The sequence below is a fragment of the Coregonus lavaretus genome (assembly GCF_964263955.1).
Source record: "Coregonus lavaretus genome assembly, chromosome: 2".
In the NCBI taxonomy this organism is placed as follows: Eukaryota; Metazoa; Chordata; class Actinopteri; order Salmoniformes; family Salmonidae; genus Coregonus; species Coregonus lavaretus.
This window is the reverse complement of record NC_139989.1, coordinates 74,404,796-74,419,312: the sequence shown is the minus strand read 5'-3', so window position 1 is coordinate 74,419,312 and position 14,517 is coordinate 74,404,796. Positions and strand designations below refer to the sequence as shown.

Below are 14,517 nucleotides of genomic sequence, written 5' to 3'. Positions count from 1 at the left end.
GACATTTTCTATTTCTTTTGACCAGTTACGACCATAAAATAACCATTTATAGAATAACAAACAATGAAACTGACATAAATCTAAAACACCATACATTTAGTTAACTATATATTCATATATATACTTTTTATTTAGATGGGTGACGTTATCTGCCAAAGTAATACCACTGTAGGTAAAGAAGAGCTCTGAGAGTGAGGCAGATATATATTATTACTGTGTAAAACCTAGCAGTACTACTTATTTCTCTGAGAGTGAGGCAGATATATAATATTACTGTGTAAAACCTAGCAGTACTACTTATTTCTCTGAGAGTGAGGCAGATATATAATATTACTGTGTAAAGCCTAGCAGTACTACTTATTTCTCTGAGAGTGAGACAGATTTTAAACAAATACGTCTCCAATCTCTTTCATCATTTCTTCAAACAATAAAAGCTAATTTACGAACATTTCTGGATGTTGGATAAATGGATATATAGCGTTTTGGAATGAAACTTGTTTCCCCATCTGAGCTCAGAGTAGATGAGAGATGTAATGTTTGTCTCTGTTGTGTTGAAGTCCAATCAAGCAGGAGAGACCAGCCTCCCCTGTAACCAGCTGTGTGTCCATGAAGAGTGACTGGTCTATGGACCTTCCTATACAGTTTAGAGAGGGAGACTTTTCTAGTGAACAACGGTAAGAAGAACTCAAGGGTCATGGTCAGTGAGTTAAACAACACTGTCTCTAGTCATTTCTCCTCTCCCATTTCCACATTTATTTTTGTTGTTTTCATAATCCATAGGCTAAACCTTTTTTCCATTTTCATAGTCCTAAAACAATATTAAACTAACACAACATTCCCTCCCTGTGTGCATGTGTGTGCGTGTGTGCGTGTGAGTGTGTGTGTGTGTGTGTGTGTGTGTGTGTGTGTGTGTGTGTGTGTGTGTGTGTGTGTGTGTGTGTGTGTGTGTGTGTGTGTGTGTGTGTGTGTGTGTGTGTGTGTACTCCCTGGATGAGGAGATGTAATCTCATGTTTTGTCCCCAGAAACCAACAGGAGAGATCAGAGTCAGAGATTCTCAGTGGTCAGTCTTCCCAGAGTCATCAAACAGACCTGGCCTCCATATTCAGTGTATGTGGTCCTGTTATGTACATTTGTTTTTGTTTACTTCAAGTAAAGTTGATCTGTCAATCATTCATTCATGTGTTAATGAGAAAGCATTTAGTCTCTTGCTTAACTTATTGACTTGATTGACTTGATTTATTTCAGTTGCTTGAGGAGAATATTATGACATTTGTGAAGAACGAGCTGAAGATGTTCAAGAGGATTCTTAGTCCAGAACTCCCAGAAGGCTTTGAGAGTCAGAAGCAGGATAAGGAAGTGGTGGATGCTGAAGATGGGAAGCAGGAGAGCAGTGCCAGAGAGGGGGCTCTGAAGATCACACTGCACGTCCTGAGGAAAATGAACCAGAAGGAGCTTGCTGACACACTGGAGAAAAGTAAGAGCTGTCTGCCTCATGTTGAATGCTGTTTTAGAACATTTAAAAGCTGTAGCTAAAGTACAGCTAAAGTAGCTGTGTAACTAAATGATATTGTAGCAGCCTTAATACAACACCTAGTGATCTCATCAAGGAGCAGCAGGGATGTGTTGTGTTGTGTTGTGTTGTGTTGTGTTGTGTTGTGTTGTGTTGTGTTGAGAGAGAGAGAGAGAGAGAGAGAGAGAGAGAGAGAGAGAGAGAGAGAGAGAGAGAGAGAGAGAGAGAGAGAGAGAGAGAGAGAGAGAGAGAGAGAGAGAGAGAGAACATAATCAGTCACACCAGTCTGTAATGCATTATGAAAACATTTATACAGTCAGTTAAGAGAACATTTATACAGTCAGTTAAGAGAATAAAGTATTATCATTTAAAATGTTATAACAGTCCTATAATACTGTAGGCATTAAAACAGATGTAATATTAATATCCTCTGTGTTATTTCTAGATTCAGATGAGCGTGCTGTGATTCTTCAACGTGAACTCAAAACTAATCTAAAGAAGAAGTTTCAACGTGTATTTGAGGGGATCGCTAAACAAGGAAACCCAACACTTCTCAATAAGATCTACACAGAGCTCTACATCACAGAGGGTGGAACAGGAGAGGTCAATAATGAACATGAGCTGAGACAGATTGAGATAACAACCAGGAAACAAGCAAGACCAGAGACTGCAATCAAATGTAACGACATCTTCAAACCCTTAACTGGACAAGACAAACTTATCAGAACTGTGCTGACAAAGGGAGTCGCTGGCATTGGAAAAACAGTCTCTGTGCAGAAGTTCATTCTGGACTGGGCTGAAGGAAAAGCAAACCAGGATGTCCAATTTGTATTTTCATTCCCTTTTCGGGAGCTGAATTTGATGAAAAAGGAAAAACACACTTTCATTGAACTTCTCAATCACTTCTCAATGGAAACCAAAGAATCAACAATCTCCAACTACGACAAGTACAAAGTTCTGTTCATCTTTGATGGTCTGGATGAGTGCCGACTGCCCTTAGACTTCCAGAAGAACAAGATCTGTTGTGACGTCACAGAGTCAACCTCAGTGGATGTTCTGCTGACAAATCTCATCAAGGGAAATCTGCTTCCCTCTGCTCTCCTCTGGATAACTACACGACCTGCAGCAGCCAATAAGATCCCTACAGGGTGTGTTGACCAGGTGACAGAGGTACAAGGGTTCAATGACCCACAGAAGGAGGAGTACTTCAGGAAGAGATTCAATGATGAGGACCTGGCCAGCAGAATCATCTCACACATAAAGACATCAAGGACCCTCCACATCATGTGCCACATTCCAGTCTTCTGTTGGATTTCTGCAACCGTCCTTGAACACATGCTGAAACATAAGAGAGAAGAGATGCCCAAGACTCTGACTGAGATGTTCATACACCTTGTGGAGTTTCATACCAAACAGAAGAATGAAAAGTATCTTGGGAAAGAAGAGACAGGTCCACACTGGGATAAAGAGAGCATTCTGTCACTGGGAAAACTGGCTTTTCAACAGCTTATGAATGGCAATCTGATTTTCTATGAAGAAGATCTGAATGAGGCTGGCATTGATGTCAATGAAGCATCAGTGTACTCAGGATTGTGCACACAGCTCTTTAAAGAGGAATGTGTGCTGTACCAGGACAAGGTTTACTGCTTCGTGCATCTGAGCATTCAGGAGTTTCTGGCTGCTGTATATGTGTTCCTCTCATTCATCAACAACAATGAGAATCTAATGGCCGAATCTCAAGTTACTGAAGTTACTGTCTACAAGAGTGCTGTGGACAAAGCCTTACAAAGTGAGACAGGAAACCTGGACCTGTTCCTCCTCTTCCTTCTGGGCCTCTCACTGGAGTCCAATCAGAAGCACTTACGAGGTCTACTGACAAAGACAAGAAGCAGCTCACAGAGCCATGAAGAAACAGTCAAGTACATCAAGGAGAAGATCAGGGAGAATCCCTCTCCAGAGAGGTGCATCAATCTGTTCCACTGTCTGAATGAACTGAATGACCATTCTCTAGTGGAGGAGATCCAAAGCTACCTGAGATCAGGAAGTCTCTCAGAAGAAGAACTGTCACCTGCACAGTGGTCAGCTCTGGTCTTTGTGTTGCTGACTTCAGAAAAGGAGCTGGATGTGTTTGACCTGAAGAAATACTCCAGATCAGAGGAAGGTCTTCTGAGGCTGCTGCCAGTGGTCAAAGCCTCCAGAGCTGCTCTGTGAGTACATAAAAAGACATTTAAGTACTAATCATCAGGAAGAAATATTCAGTTTAGAGAAAAATATGTATTATTGAATAACATATTGAATCACTGCATTGATGTTCTCATTAGTATAACAATATGATCATAAATTTCTAGGAGACGGAAGATGAATCTATATGTTGTTTAAGAGACTAAACCAAATGCTGCTCTGTTAAATTAACAGTGTGTTTGTGAATCTCTTTGCAGGCTGTCAGGCTGTCTAGTCACAGAGGAAGGCTGTGCTTCTCTGGTCTCAGCTCTGAAGTCAAACCCCTCACACCTGAGAGAGCTGGATCTGAGTAACAATGACCTGAAGGATTCAGGAGTGAAGCTGCTCTCTGCTGGACTGGGGAATCACCACTGTAAACTGGAGACTCTGAGGTCAGTATTCCTGTAGTTGGTCAACAAGTGACAACTGTTCACCAGATCCACATGTGTTTACCAGGCACACATAGTCCACACCATTTGTGTTTGGACACTGAAGCTTACAGTTTTAAATTTGGTGCTATGCTCCAGCATTTTGGATTTGAGATAGAATGTTTCATATTAGGCAACAGTACAGAATGTCACCTTTTATTTGATGTTAATGGTGAGAGGTTAGCATGTTTTGTTGTAGCCTCTGTAACTTTCTCACTCATTATTATTCATGATTCATTCATTATTTTTCTTAATCATGGCATCATCAGGATTCATTTAGTAGTGTTTAGAAACATGTTATCTACTCACTTAGACTGAAAATTTCTCCAGTCATCATCCACCATTCAGTTACTATTGGATAAAACATAACCCAAAACACAACCAAAACAAACTGCAAATGCAACCAATGAGTTTGGCACCAAATACTCAACTTTTGACTACTTTAATACACTATAAGTGAATTGGTCAGAATACTTATGACTTCGTCAAATGGGGGGACTAGATACATAAAGTGCTTTCATTTCTTAATGGTGAAAGAGATATGTATTAAAATACCCTCAAATAAAAGGTGACATTATATACTGTCACCTCATATGAAACATTTGATCTCAAATCCAAAATGTTGGAGTATAGAGCCACATTTAAAATGTTAGCTTCACTGTCAAAATAGATATACTGTGGACTGTATACTCAATACAATCTAAATCTGATACCTCACTGTCTGTCTTTTGACTGATACTGCTTTTTAAACTGCTCTGGTCAGTCTACTCAAATATTTGTCATATGCATTTTTCTATCTACAAGCAATACTTTGATAATTTATCATTTCTAATAATGATACATTCATTTATGAATAGATATGTCAGGTTTCAGGACACTGATATATCTGAAAATGTTGAAAAAATATACTGCCACTATTTTCACCACCAAAGAATAGCAGTGTGATTTTAATATGATTTGACTCTTTGCAGGCTGTCAGGCTGTCTAGTCACAGAGGAAGGCTGTGCTTCTCTGGTCTCAGCTCTGAAGTCAAACCCCTCACACCTGAGAGAGCTGGACCTGAGCTACAATCACCCAGGAGACTCAGGAGTCAGACTGCTCTCTGCTGGACTGGAGGATCCACACTGCAGACTGGAGAAACTCAAGTATGTAGAGGGTTTATGTCAATGTTCATATCAGACATGTTGGAGTTATCAGGTTAGTTAAGACAAACATTCTGACCACCACTTGGACTAAGTTATATAAAGATTGTGTGTGTGTGTGTGTGTGTGTGTGTGTGTGTGTGTGTGTGTGTGTGTGTGTGTGTGTGTGTGTGTGTGTGTGTGTGTGTGTGTGTGTGTGTGTGTGTGTGTGTGTGTGTGTGTGTGTGTGTGTGTGTGTTGTGTGTGTGTGTGTGTGTGTGTGTGTGTGTGTGTGTGTGTGTGTGTGTGTGTGTGTGTGTGTGTGTGTGTGTGTGTGTGTGTGTGTGTGTGTGTGTGAGTTCAGGTGTATCCCTCAATGACTGTCTGTTCTTCTGCTTACCGCTACAGTGTGGAACATGGTGGAGAGAACACAATGAAACCTGGACTTAGAAAATGTGAGTGTTGACTGCTGTGAAAAATATGACTAAGAATAAGTCTTAATTCAAGTGAAGTCAAAGTCAAAGACCACCATCATTACTTACTTGGTCATATTAAATATCAGCTGTAGTTCTACAGAAGCACAAATCAGGGACACCAATGTTTACAAAGAGTTGCTTTGACAATGTGTGTTTGTCTGTGTCTGTATTCGTGTTACTTTAGAAATGTGTGTGTGTGTGTGTGTGTGTGTGTGTGTGTGTGTGTGTGTGTGTAATTAATGGGAATAAGTGTGTTTTATATTACCATACAGTATAACATATGATCATTCAACAAGTCTCAAGTTACCTTAACTTCTCATTTTGATACCTAGAAACATCTACATTAAATGAATTAGTGAAAAGCGAGTTAACATTCTAATGTGAATGATGATGATTTCTAATATTGTTTCTGGTTTCATCCATCAGATGTCTGTGATCTCACACTGGACCTAAACACAGTAAACAGATGCCTCTCTCTGTCTGAGGAGAACAGAAAGGTGACATGTAGGAGAGAGAAGCAGCCGTATCCTGATCACCCAGAGAGATTTGAGGTCTGTAGACAGGTGCTGTGTAGAGAGGGTCTGACTGGGCGCTGTTACTGGGAGGTAGAGTGGAGTGGGTTAGGGGCTGGTATAGGAGTGGCATATAAAGGAATCAGCAGGAGAGGAGGGGGTGATGACTGTAGGATTGGATACAATGACAAGTCCTGGAGTCTGATCTGCTCTGACAACAGTTACTCTGCCTGGCACAATAATAATCACACTACCATAGACGTCCCCTCCTCCAGCTCACACAGAGTAGGAGTGTATCTGGACTGGCCAGCCGGCACTCTGTCCTTCTACAGAGTCTCCTCTGACACACTGACCCACCTGAACACATTCCACTCCACATTCACTGAGCCCCTCTATCCAGGGTTTAGGGTTTGGGATGTTGACTCCTCAGTGTCCCTGTAAATAATAACCATGGTAACACTGACACACACACACACACACTGGACACACACAAACTGGGCACAAACACTGGATACACACACACTGGAGACACACACACACACACACACACTGGAAACGCACACATACACACACAAACACTGGAAACACACACATACACACACACACACACACACACTGGACAAACACAAACACTGGACACACTCACACTGGACATACACACACACACTGGACACACACACACTGAACACACACACTGGACACACACAAACACACACACTGGACAAACACACACACTGGACACACACAGTGGACACACACAAACACACACACACACACAATGGACACACACAAACACACACACACACACACACACACACACACACACACACACGCTGTACACACACACTGGACACACACTGACCTCCCGAGTAGCGCAGTGGTCTAAGGCGCTGCATCGCAGTGCTAGCTGTGTCATTAGAGATCCTGGTTCGAATCCAGGCTCTGTCGTAGCCGGCCGCGACCGGGAGACCCATGGGGCGGCGCACAATTGGCCCAGTGTCATCCAGGGGAGGGGAGGGAATGGCCGGCAGGGATGTAGCTCAGTTGGTAGAGCATGGCGATTGCAACGCCAGGGTTGTGGGTTCGATTCCCACGGGGGGCCAGTATAAAAATAATGTATGCACTCTCTAACTGTAAGTCGCTCTGGATAAGAGCGTCTGCTAAATGACTAAAATGTAAATGTAATGTAAAAATGGACAACACACACACTGTACAAATACACACACACACACACACACTGGACACACACACACTGGACACACACACACACACACACACACTGGACACACACACACACGTACACTGGACACACACACACACACTAGACACACACACACACACTGGACACACTCACACTGGACATACACACACACACACACACACTGGACACACTCACACTGTACACACACACACACACACTGGACACACACACATTGGACACACACACACAAACTGGACACACACACACTGGACACACTCACACACTGGGGACACACACACTGGACACACACACACACACTGGACACACACACACACACACACTGGACAAACACACACACACACATTGGACACACACACACTGGACACACTCACACTGGACACAAACACACACACACACACACACCGCACACATACACACACACGTACACTGGACACATACACACACACGTACACTGGACAAACACACACACTGGACAAACACACACACTGGACAAACACACACACTGGACAAACACACACACTGGACACACACACACTGGACACACACACCGGACACACACACACACACATATACACTGGACACACACACACACACTTTACACAGACACACACACACACACACACACACTGAACACACACACTGGACACACACACCCACTGGACACACACACACACACACTGGACATACACACACACACACACACACACTGGACACACACACACACACACTGGACACATTTCCATGTGTTGGATTTTGATGAAAATACATCCCATATAGCCTACTGGACAGGACTTTGCTATGGCATCTTCTGTTTGGGTGTCTCAGGTCAGGTCTGAGCCATGATCAGAATGTGTCTCTGTGTCTATTTCGAGCCCTGCCATTTCTACCTGTCCTGATCTAGTGTTTCACCCCTGACCTCCTCACACGGTCTCACTGTCCATGTCTGCTTTTAGCTCCCACCTCTACTTCACTGTGTTATAATGGACCTTATGCTTGTTATGTCACCTCTGTAACCAGTTATCAAACATACTGACCTTTCTGACCCTATCCCATGGCCCTACTTTCTACAACTGAACATTTAAATTCCTCTATGAGTTTTGTTTAGTGTCCATTTACTTATCTATGTATTTGTTGTATATTGGGGTTGTGCTGCAGAGCATCATGGGGGTTTGTATGTGTTGAGATGATCACGTTCCAGATAAATGGTTGAACTGATTCCTGTCTCCTGTCTCATCATTATTGAATTGTTATACAGACGTGGTTATGAAACCCACGAGACATAACAACAGATTGGCGATGTTTAAAACTGTTATTTTCTGTGGTACAGAATAGGCTAATGTTAGCACAGTGTATTGATAGCAGAGGCAAGTGCATAGTCGAGCTAGCTAAGAAAGAGAGTTAACCAGTGGTGTAAAGTACTTAAGTAAAAATACTTTAAAGTACTACTTAAGTAGTTTTTTGGGGGTATATATACTTGACTTTACTATTCATATTTTGGACTACTTTTACTTTCACTTCACTACATTCCTAAAGAAAATAATGTACTTTTTACTCCATACATTTTCCCTGACACCCAAAAGTACTCGTTACATTTTGAATGCTTAGCAGGACAGAAAATGGTCCAATTCACGCACTTATCAAGAGAACATCCCTACTGCCTCTGATCTGGCAGACTCACTAAACACAAATGCTTTGTTTGTAAATTGTCTGAGTGTTGGAGTGTGCCTCTGGCTGAACGTAAATTTTAAAAACAAGAAAGTTGTCTGGTTTGCTTTATGTAAGGAATTTGAAATTATTTATACTTGTACTTTTACTTTTGATACTTTAGTATATTTTAGCAATTACATTTACTTTTGATACTTAAGTATATTTAAAACCAAATACTTTTAGACTTTTACTCAAGTAGTATTTTACTGGCTGACTTTCACTTTTACTTGAGTCATTTTCTGGTAAGGTATCTTTACTTTTACTCAAGTATGACAATTGGGTACTTTTTCCACCACTGGAGTTAACATCGTCATGGATGGCAGAAAAGGACTCGAGACGGACATCGGAGTGGGAAAACAACGTGATTAAAAAGGAGGAATATACAGTGATTAAAGGAAAGGACATGTATTCAACTTCAAATTCAATTGATTGGACATGATTTGGAAAGGCACACACCTGTCTATATAAGGTCCCACAGTTGACAGTGCATGTCAGAGCAAAAACCAAGCCATGAGGTCGAAGGAATTGTCCGTAGAGCTCCGAGACAGGATTGTGTCGAGGCGCAGATCTGGGGAAGGGTACCAAAAAATGTCTGCAGCATTGAAGGTCCCCAAGAACACAGTGGCCTCCATTCTTAAATGGAATACGTTTGAAACCACCAAGATTCTTCCTAGAGCTTGCCGCCCGGCCAAACTGAGCAATCGGGGGAGAAGGGCCTTGGTCAGGGAGGTGACCAAGAACCCGATGGTCACTCTGACAGAGCTCCAGAGTTCCTCTGTGGATATGGGAGAACCTTCCAGAAGGACATCTCTGCAGCACTCCACCAATCAGGTCTTTATGGTAGAGTGGCCAGACGGAAGCCACTCCTCAGTAAAAGGCACATGACAGCCCGCTTGGAGTTTGCCAAAAGGCACCTAAAGACTCTCAGTCCATGAGAAACAAGATTCTCTGGTCTGATGAAACCAAGATTGATCTCTTTGGCCTGAATGCCAAGCGTCACGTCTGGAGGAAACCTGGCACCATCCCTACGGTGAAACATGGTGGTGGCAGCATGCTGTGGGGATGTTTTTTAGTGGCAGGGACTGGGAGACTAGTCAGGATCGAGGGAAAGATGAACAGAGCAAAGTACAGAGAGATCCTTGATGAAAACCTGCTCCAGAGCGCTCTGGACCTCAGACTGGGGTGAAGGTTCACCTTCCAACAGGACAATGAGCCTAAGCACACAACCAAGACAACACAGGAGTTCTAAAAACCCATAACTTTGTCATTATGGGATGTTGTGTGTAGATTAATGAGGGAAAAAAACAGTTTAATCAATTTTAGAATAAGGCTTTAACGTAACAAAATGTGGAAAAAGTCAAGGGGTCTGAATACTTTCCGAAAGCACTGTGTAACTATACACTATATATACAGCAGTATGTGGACACCCTTTCAAATTAGTGGATTTGGATATTTCAGCCACACCGGTTGCTGACAGGTGTATAAAATCGAGCACACAGCCATGCAATCTCCATAGACACTAAGCGGTCCCGTTCTGTGAGCTTGTGTGGCCTACAACTTCAGGGCTGAGCCGTTGTTGCTCCTAGACATTTCCACTTCACAATAAAAGCACTTACAGTTGACCGGGGCAGCTTTAGCAGGGCAGAAATGTGACTTGTTGGAAAGGTGGCATTCTATGACGGTGCCATGTTGAAAGTCAATGAGCACTTCAGTAAGGCCATTCTACTGCCAATGTTTGTCTATGGAGATTGCATGGCTGTGTGCTGGATTTCATACACCTGTCAGCAACGGGTTTGGCTGAAATAGCCGAATCCACTCATTTGAAGGGGTGTCCACATACTTTTGTATATATAGTGTATTTCCCTGGTATATTACTCAGGTCTCACCAGTCCAGTTATGCTGCTCTGGCGCCACCCTGTGGACTGCTGGGAACACAACTTCAACTCCATTACATTCAATGTATCCCACAAAGTGCCACTTGGCTGGACAAAGCAGTCTGAATGGAAATCAGGTACATATATGAATACAGGCAGACACACAGCCTTACATGTCATATCACTGAGTCTCAGTTTAAATCACGGTTTAAACATAACAAGTCATTGCAAGTGAAACCATTTCTCAATTAGGTTTTAGGTTTTATTTATTCACACCAAAGAAAAGAAGTGAAAGACAAAACACTGCAGATAAATAAACAGGTAAAAACGGTGTTCAGGTGAGGCTGGAAGCCCAAAAGGGCTGATATGAAAATAAACAGGTAAAAACGGTGTTCAGGTGACGCTGGAAGCTCAAAAGGGCTGATATGAAAATAAACAGGTAAAAACGGTGTTCAGGTGAGGATGGGAAGCCCAAAAGGGCTGATATGAAAACCACACCACAAATAAAAGTTAAAAACAAAACGTTTGTTCAATCAGTTAAACAAAACAAATTAATTTTAATTATACATGATATACAGTGGTTTGCGAAAGTATTCACTCCCCTTGGCATGTTTCCTATTTTGTTGCCTTACAACCTGGAATTAAAATAGATTTTTTGGGTGTTTGTATCAATTGATTTACACAACATGCCTACCACTTTGAAGATGAAAAATATTTTTTATCGTGAAACAAACAAGAAATAAGACAAAAAAACTGAAAACTTGAGCGTGCATAACTATTCACCCCCCCCAAAGTCAATACTTTGTAGAGCCACCTTTTGCAGCAATTACAACTGCAAGTCTCTTGGGGTATGTCTCTATAAGCTTGGCACATCTAGCCACTTGGATTTTTGCCCATTCTTCAAGGCAAAACTGCTCCAGCTCCTTCAAGTTGGATGGGTTCCGCTGGTGTACAGCAATCTTTAAGTCATACCACAGATTCTCAATTGGATTGAGGTCTGGGCTTTGACTAGGCCATTCCAAGTCATTTAAATGTTTCCCCTCAAACCACTCAAGTGTTGCTTTAGCAGTATGCTTAGGGTCATTGACCTGCTGGAAGGTGAACCTCCGTCCCAGTCTCAAATCTCTGGAAGACTGAAACAGGTTTCCCTCAAGAATTTCCCTGTATTTAGCGCCATCCATCATTCCTTCAATTTTGAACAGTTTCCCAGTCCCTGCCGATAAAAAACATCCCCACAGCATGATGCTGCCACCACCATGCTTCACTGTGGGGATGGTGTTCTCAGGGTGATGAGAGGTGTTGAGTTTGCGCCAGACATAGCGTTTTCCTTGATGGCCAAAAAGCTCAATTTTTGTCTCATCTGACCAGAGAACCTTCATCCATATGTTTGGGGAGTCTCCCCCAAACATATGGAAGGGGGAATGTGTTTGCTTATTTTTTTCTTTAAGCAAGATCATGCTTTAATGTTCTGAACACTCCAGGATCCAGCTGATCCTACAGGGATAATGTGAAAATGCCTCTAATAGAGGTTTTGAATGAGCAAGTCTGAAGCGAACAGTAAGAGCTGATATATCATGTAGATTAAACACAGAAACACTGGAGAACCACTCAGAGAGGTATTCATCTACAGGACTGGGACACTGTAAAACCACTCAGAGAGGTATTCATCTACAGGACTGGGACACTGGAGAACCACTCAGAGGTATTCATCTACAGGACTGGGACACTGGAGAACCACTCAGAGAGGTATTCATCTACAGGACTGGGACACTGTAAAACCACTCAGAGAGGTATTCATCTACAGGACTGGGACACTGGAGAACCACTCAGAGAGAGGGATTCATCTACAGGACTGGGACACTGTAAAACCACTCAGAGAGGTATTCATCTACAGGACTGGGACACTGGAGAACCACTCAGAGAGGTATTCATCTACAGGACTGGGACACTGTAAAACCACTCAGAGAGGTATTCATCTACAGGACTGGGACACTGTAAAACCACTCAGAGAGGTATTCATCTACAGGACTGGGACACTGGAGAACCACTCAGAGAGGTATTCATCTACAGGACTGAGACACTGGAGAACCACTCAGAGAGGTATTCATCTACAGGACTGGGACACTGGAGAACCACTCAGAGAGAGGGATTCATCTACAGGACTGAGACACTGTAAAACCACTCAGAGAGGTATTCATCTACAGGACTGGGACACTGTAGAACCACTCAGAGGGGTATTCATCTACAGGACTGAGACACTGTAAAACCACTCAGAGAGGTATTCATCTACAGGACTGGGACACTGTAAAACCACTCAGAGAGGTATTCATCTACAGGACTGAGACACTGTAAAACCACTCAGAGAGGTATTCATCTACAGGACTGGGACACTGTAAAACCACTCAGAGAGGTATTCATCTACAGGACTGAGACACTGTAAAATCACTCAGAGAGGTATTCATCTACAGGACTGGGACACTGTAAAACCACTCAGAGAGGTATTCATCTACAGGACTGGGACACTGTAAAACCACTCAGAGAGGAATTCATCTACAGGACTGGGACACTGTAAACCACTCAGAGAGGTATTCATCTACAGGACTGAGACACTGTAGAACCACTCAGAGAGGTATTCATCTACAGGACGGAGACACTGTAGAACCACTCAGAGAGGTATTCATCTACAGGACTGGGACACTGTAGAACCACTCAGAGAGGTATTCATCTACAGGACTGGGACACTGTAAAACCACTCAGAGAGGTATTCATCTACAGGACTGGGACACTGTAAACCACTCAGAGAGGTATTCATCTACAGGACTGGGACACTGTAAACCACTCAGAGAGGAATTCATCTACAGGACTGGGACACTGTAAACCACTCAGAGAGGAATTCATCTACAGGACTGAGACACTGTAAAACCACTCAGAGAGGTATTCATCTACAGGACTGGAACACTGTAGAACCACTCAGAGAGGTATTCATCTACAGGACTGAGACACTGGAGAACCACTCAGAGAGGTATTCATCTACAGGACTGAGACACTGTAGAACCACTCAGAGAGGTATTCATCTACAGGACTGGGACACTGTAGAACCACTCACAGAGGTATTCATCTACAGGACTGGGACACTGTAGAACCACTCAGAGAGGTATTCATCTACAGGACTGAGACACTGTAGAACCACTCAGAGAGGTATTCATCTACAGGACTGAGACACTGTAGAACCACTCAGAGAGGTATTCATCTACAGGACTGAGACACTGTAAAACCACTCAGAGAGGTATTCATCTACATGACTGGGTGGGTATTATTAGTCTGTTCTGAGTAGAAATGGATATAAACAGTGATTAAAACTCAAAAACAGCGAGTTTAGTGCCCAGATTCTGACACTTATCTCCAAGAAGATAATTCCCATTTATAGTTATTTTGATACTACACGC

General features: G+C 42.7%; 1 protein-coding gene across 1 annotated transcript; it reads left to right on the top strand.

Annotated features, from left to right (window-relative positions):
• Positions 1 to 875: 875 nt before the first annotated feature.
• On the top strand, positions 876 to 7,065 carry LOC311140442 (NLR family CARD domain-containing protein 3-like). The gene is made up of 6 exons (XM_084175502.1): positions 876 to 1,108; positions 1,247 to 1,475; positions 1,957 to 3,713; positions 5,144 to 5,304; positions 5,689 to 5,735; positions 6,183 to 7,065. Exons 2-6 carry the CDS (start codon positions 1,265 to 1,267, stop codon positions 6,707 to 6,709), a joined length of 2,703 nt encoding a protein of 900 aa, XP_084031628.1. The 5' UTR covers positions 876 to 1,108; positions 1,247 to 1,264; the 3' UTR covers positions 6,710 to 7,065.
• Positions 7,066 to 14,517: the final 7,452 nt, after the last annotated feature.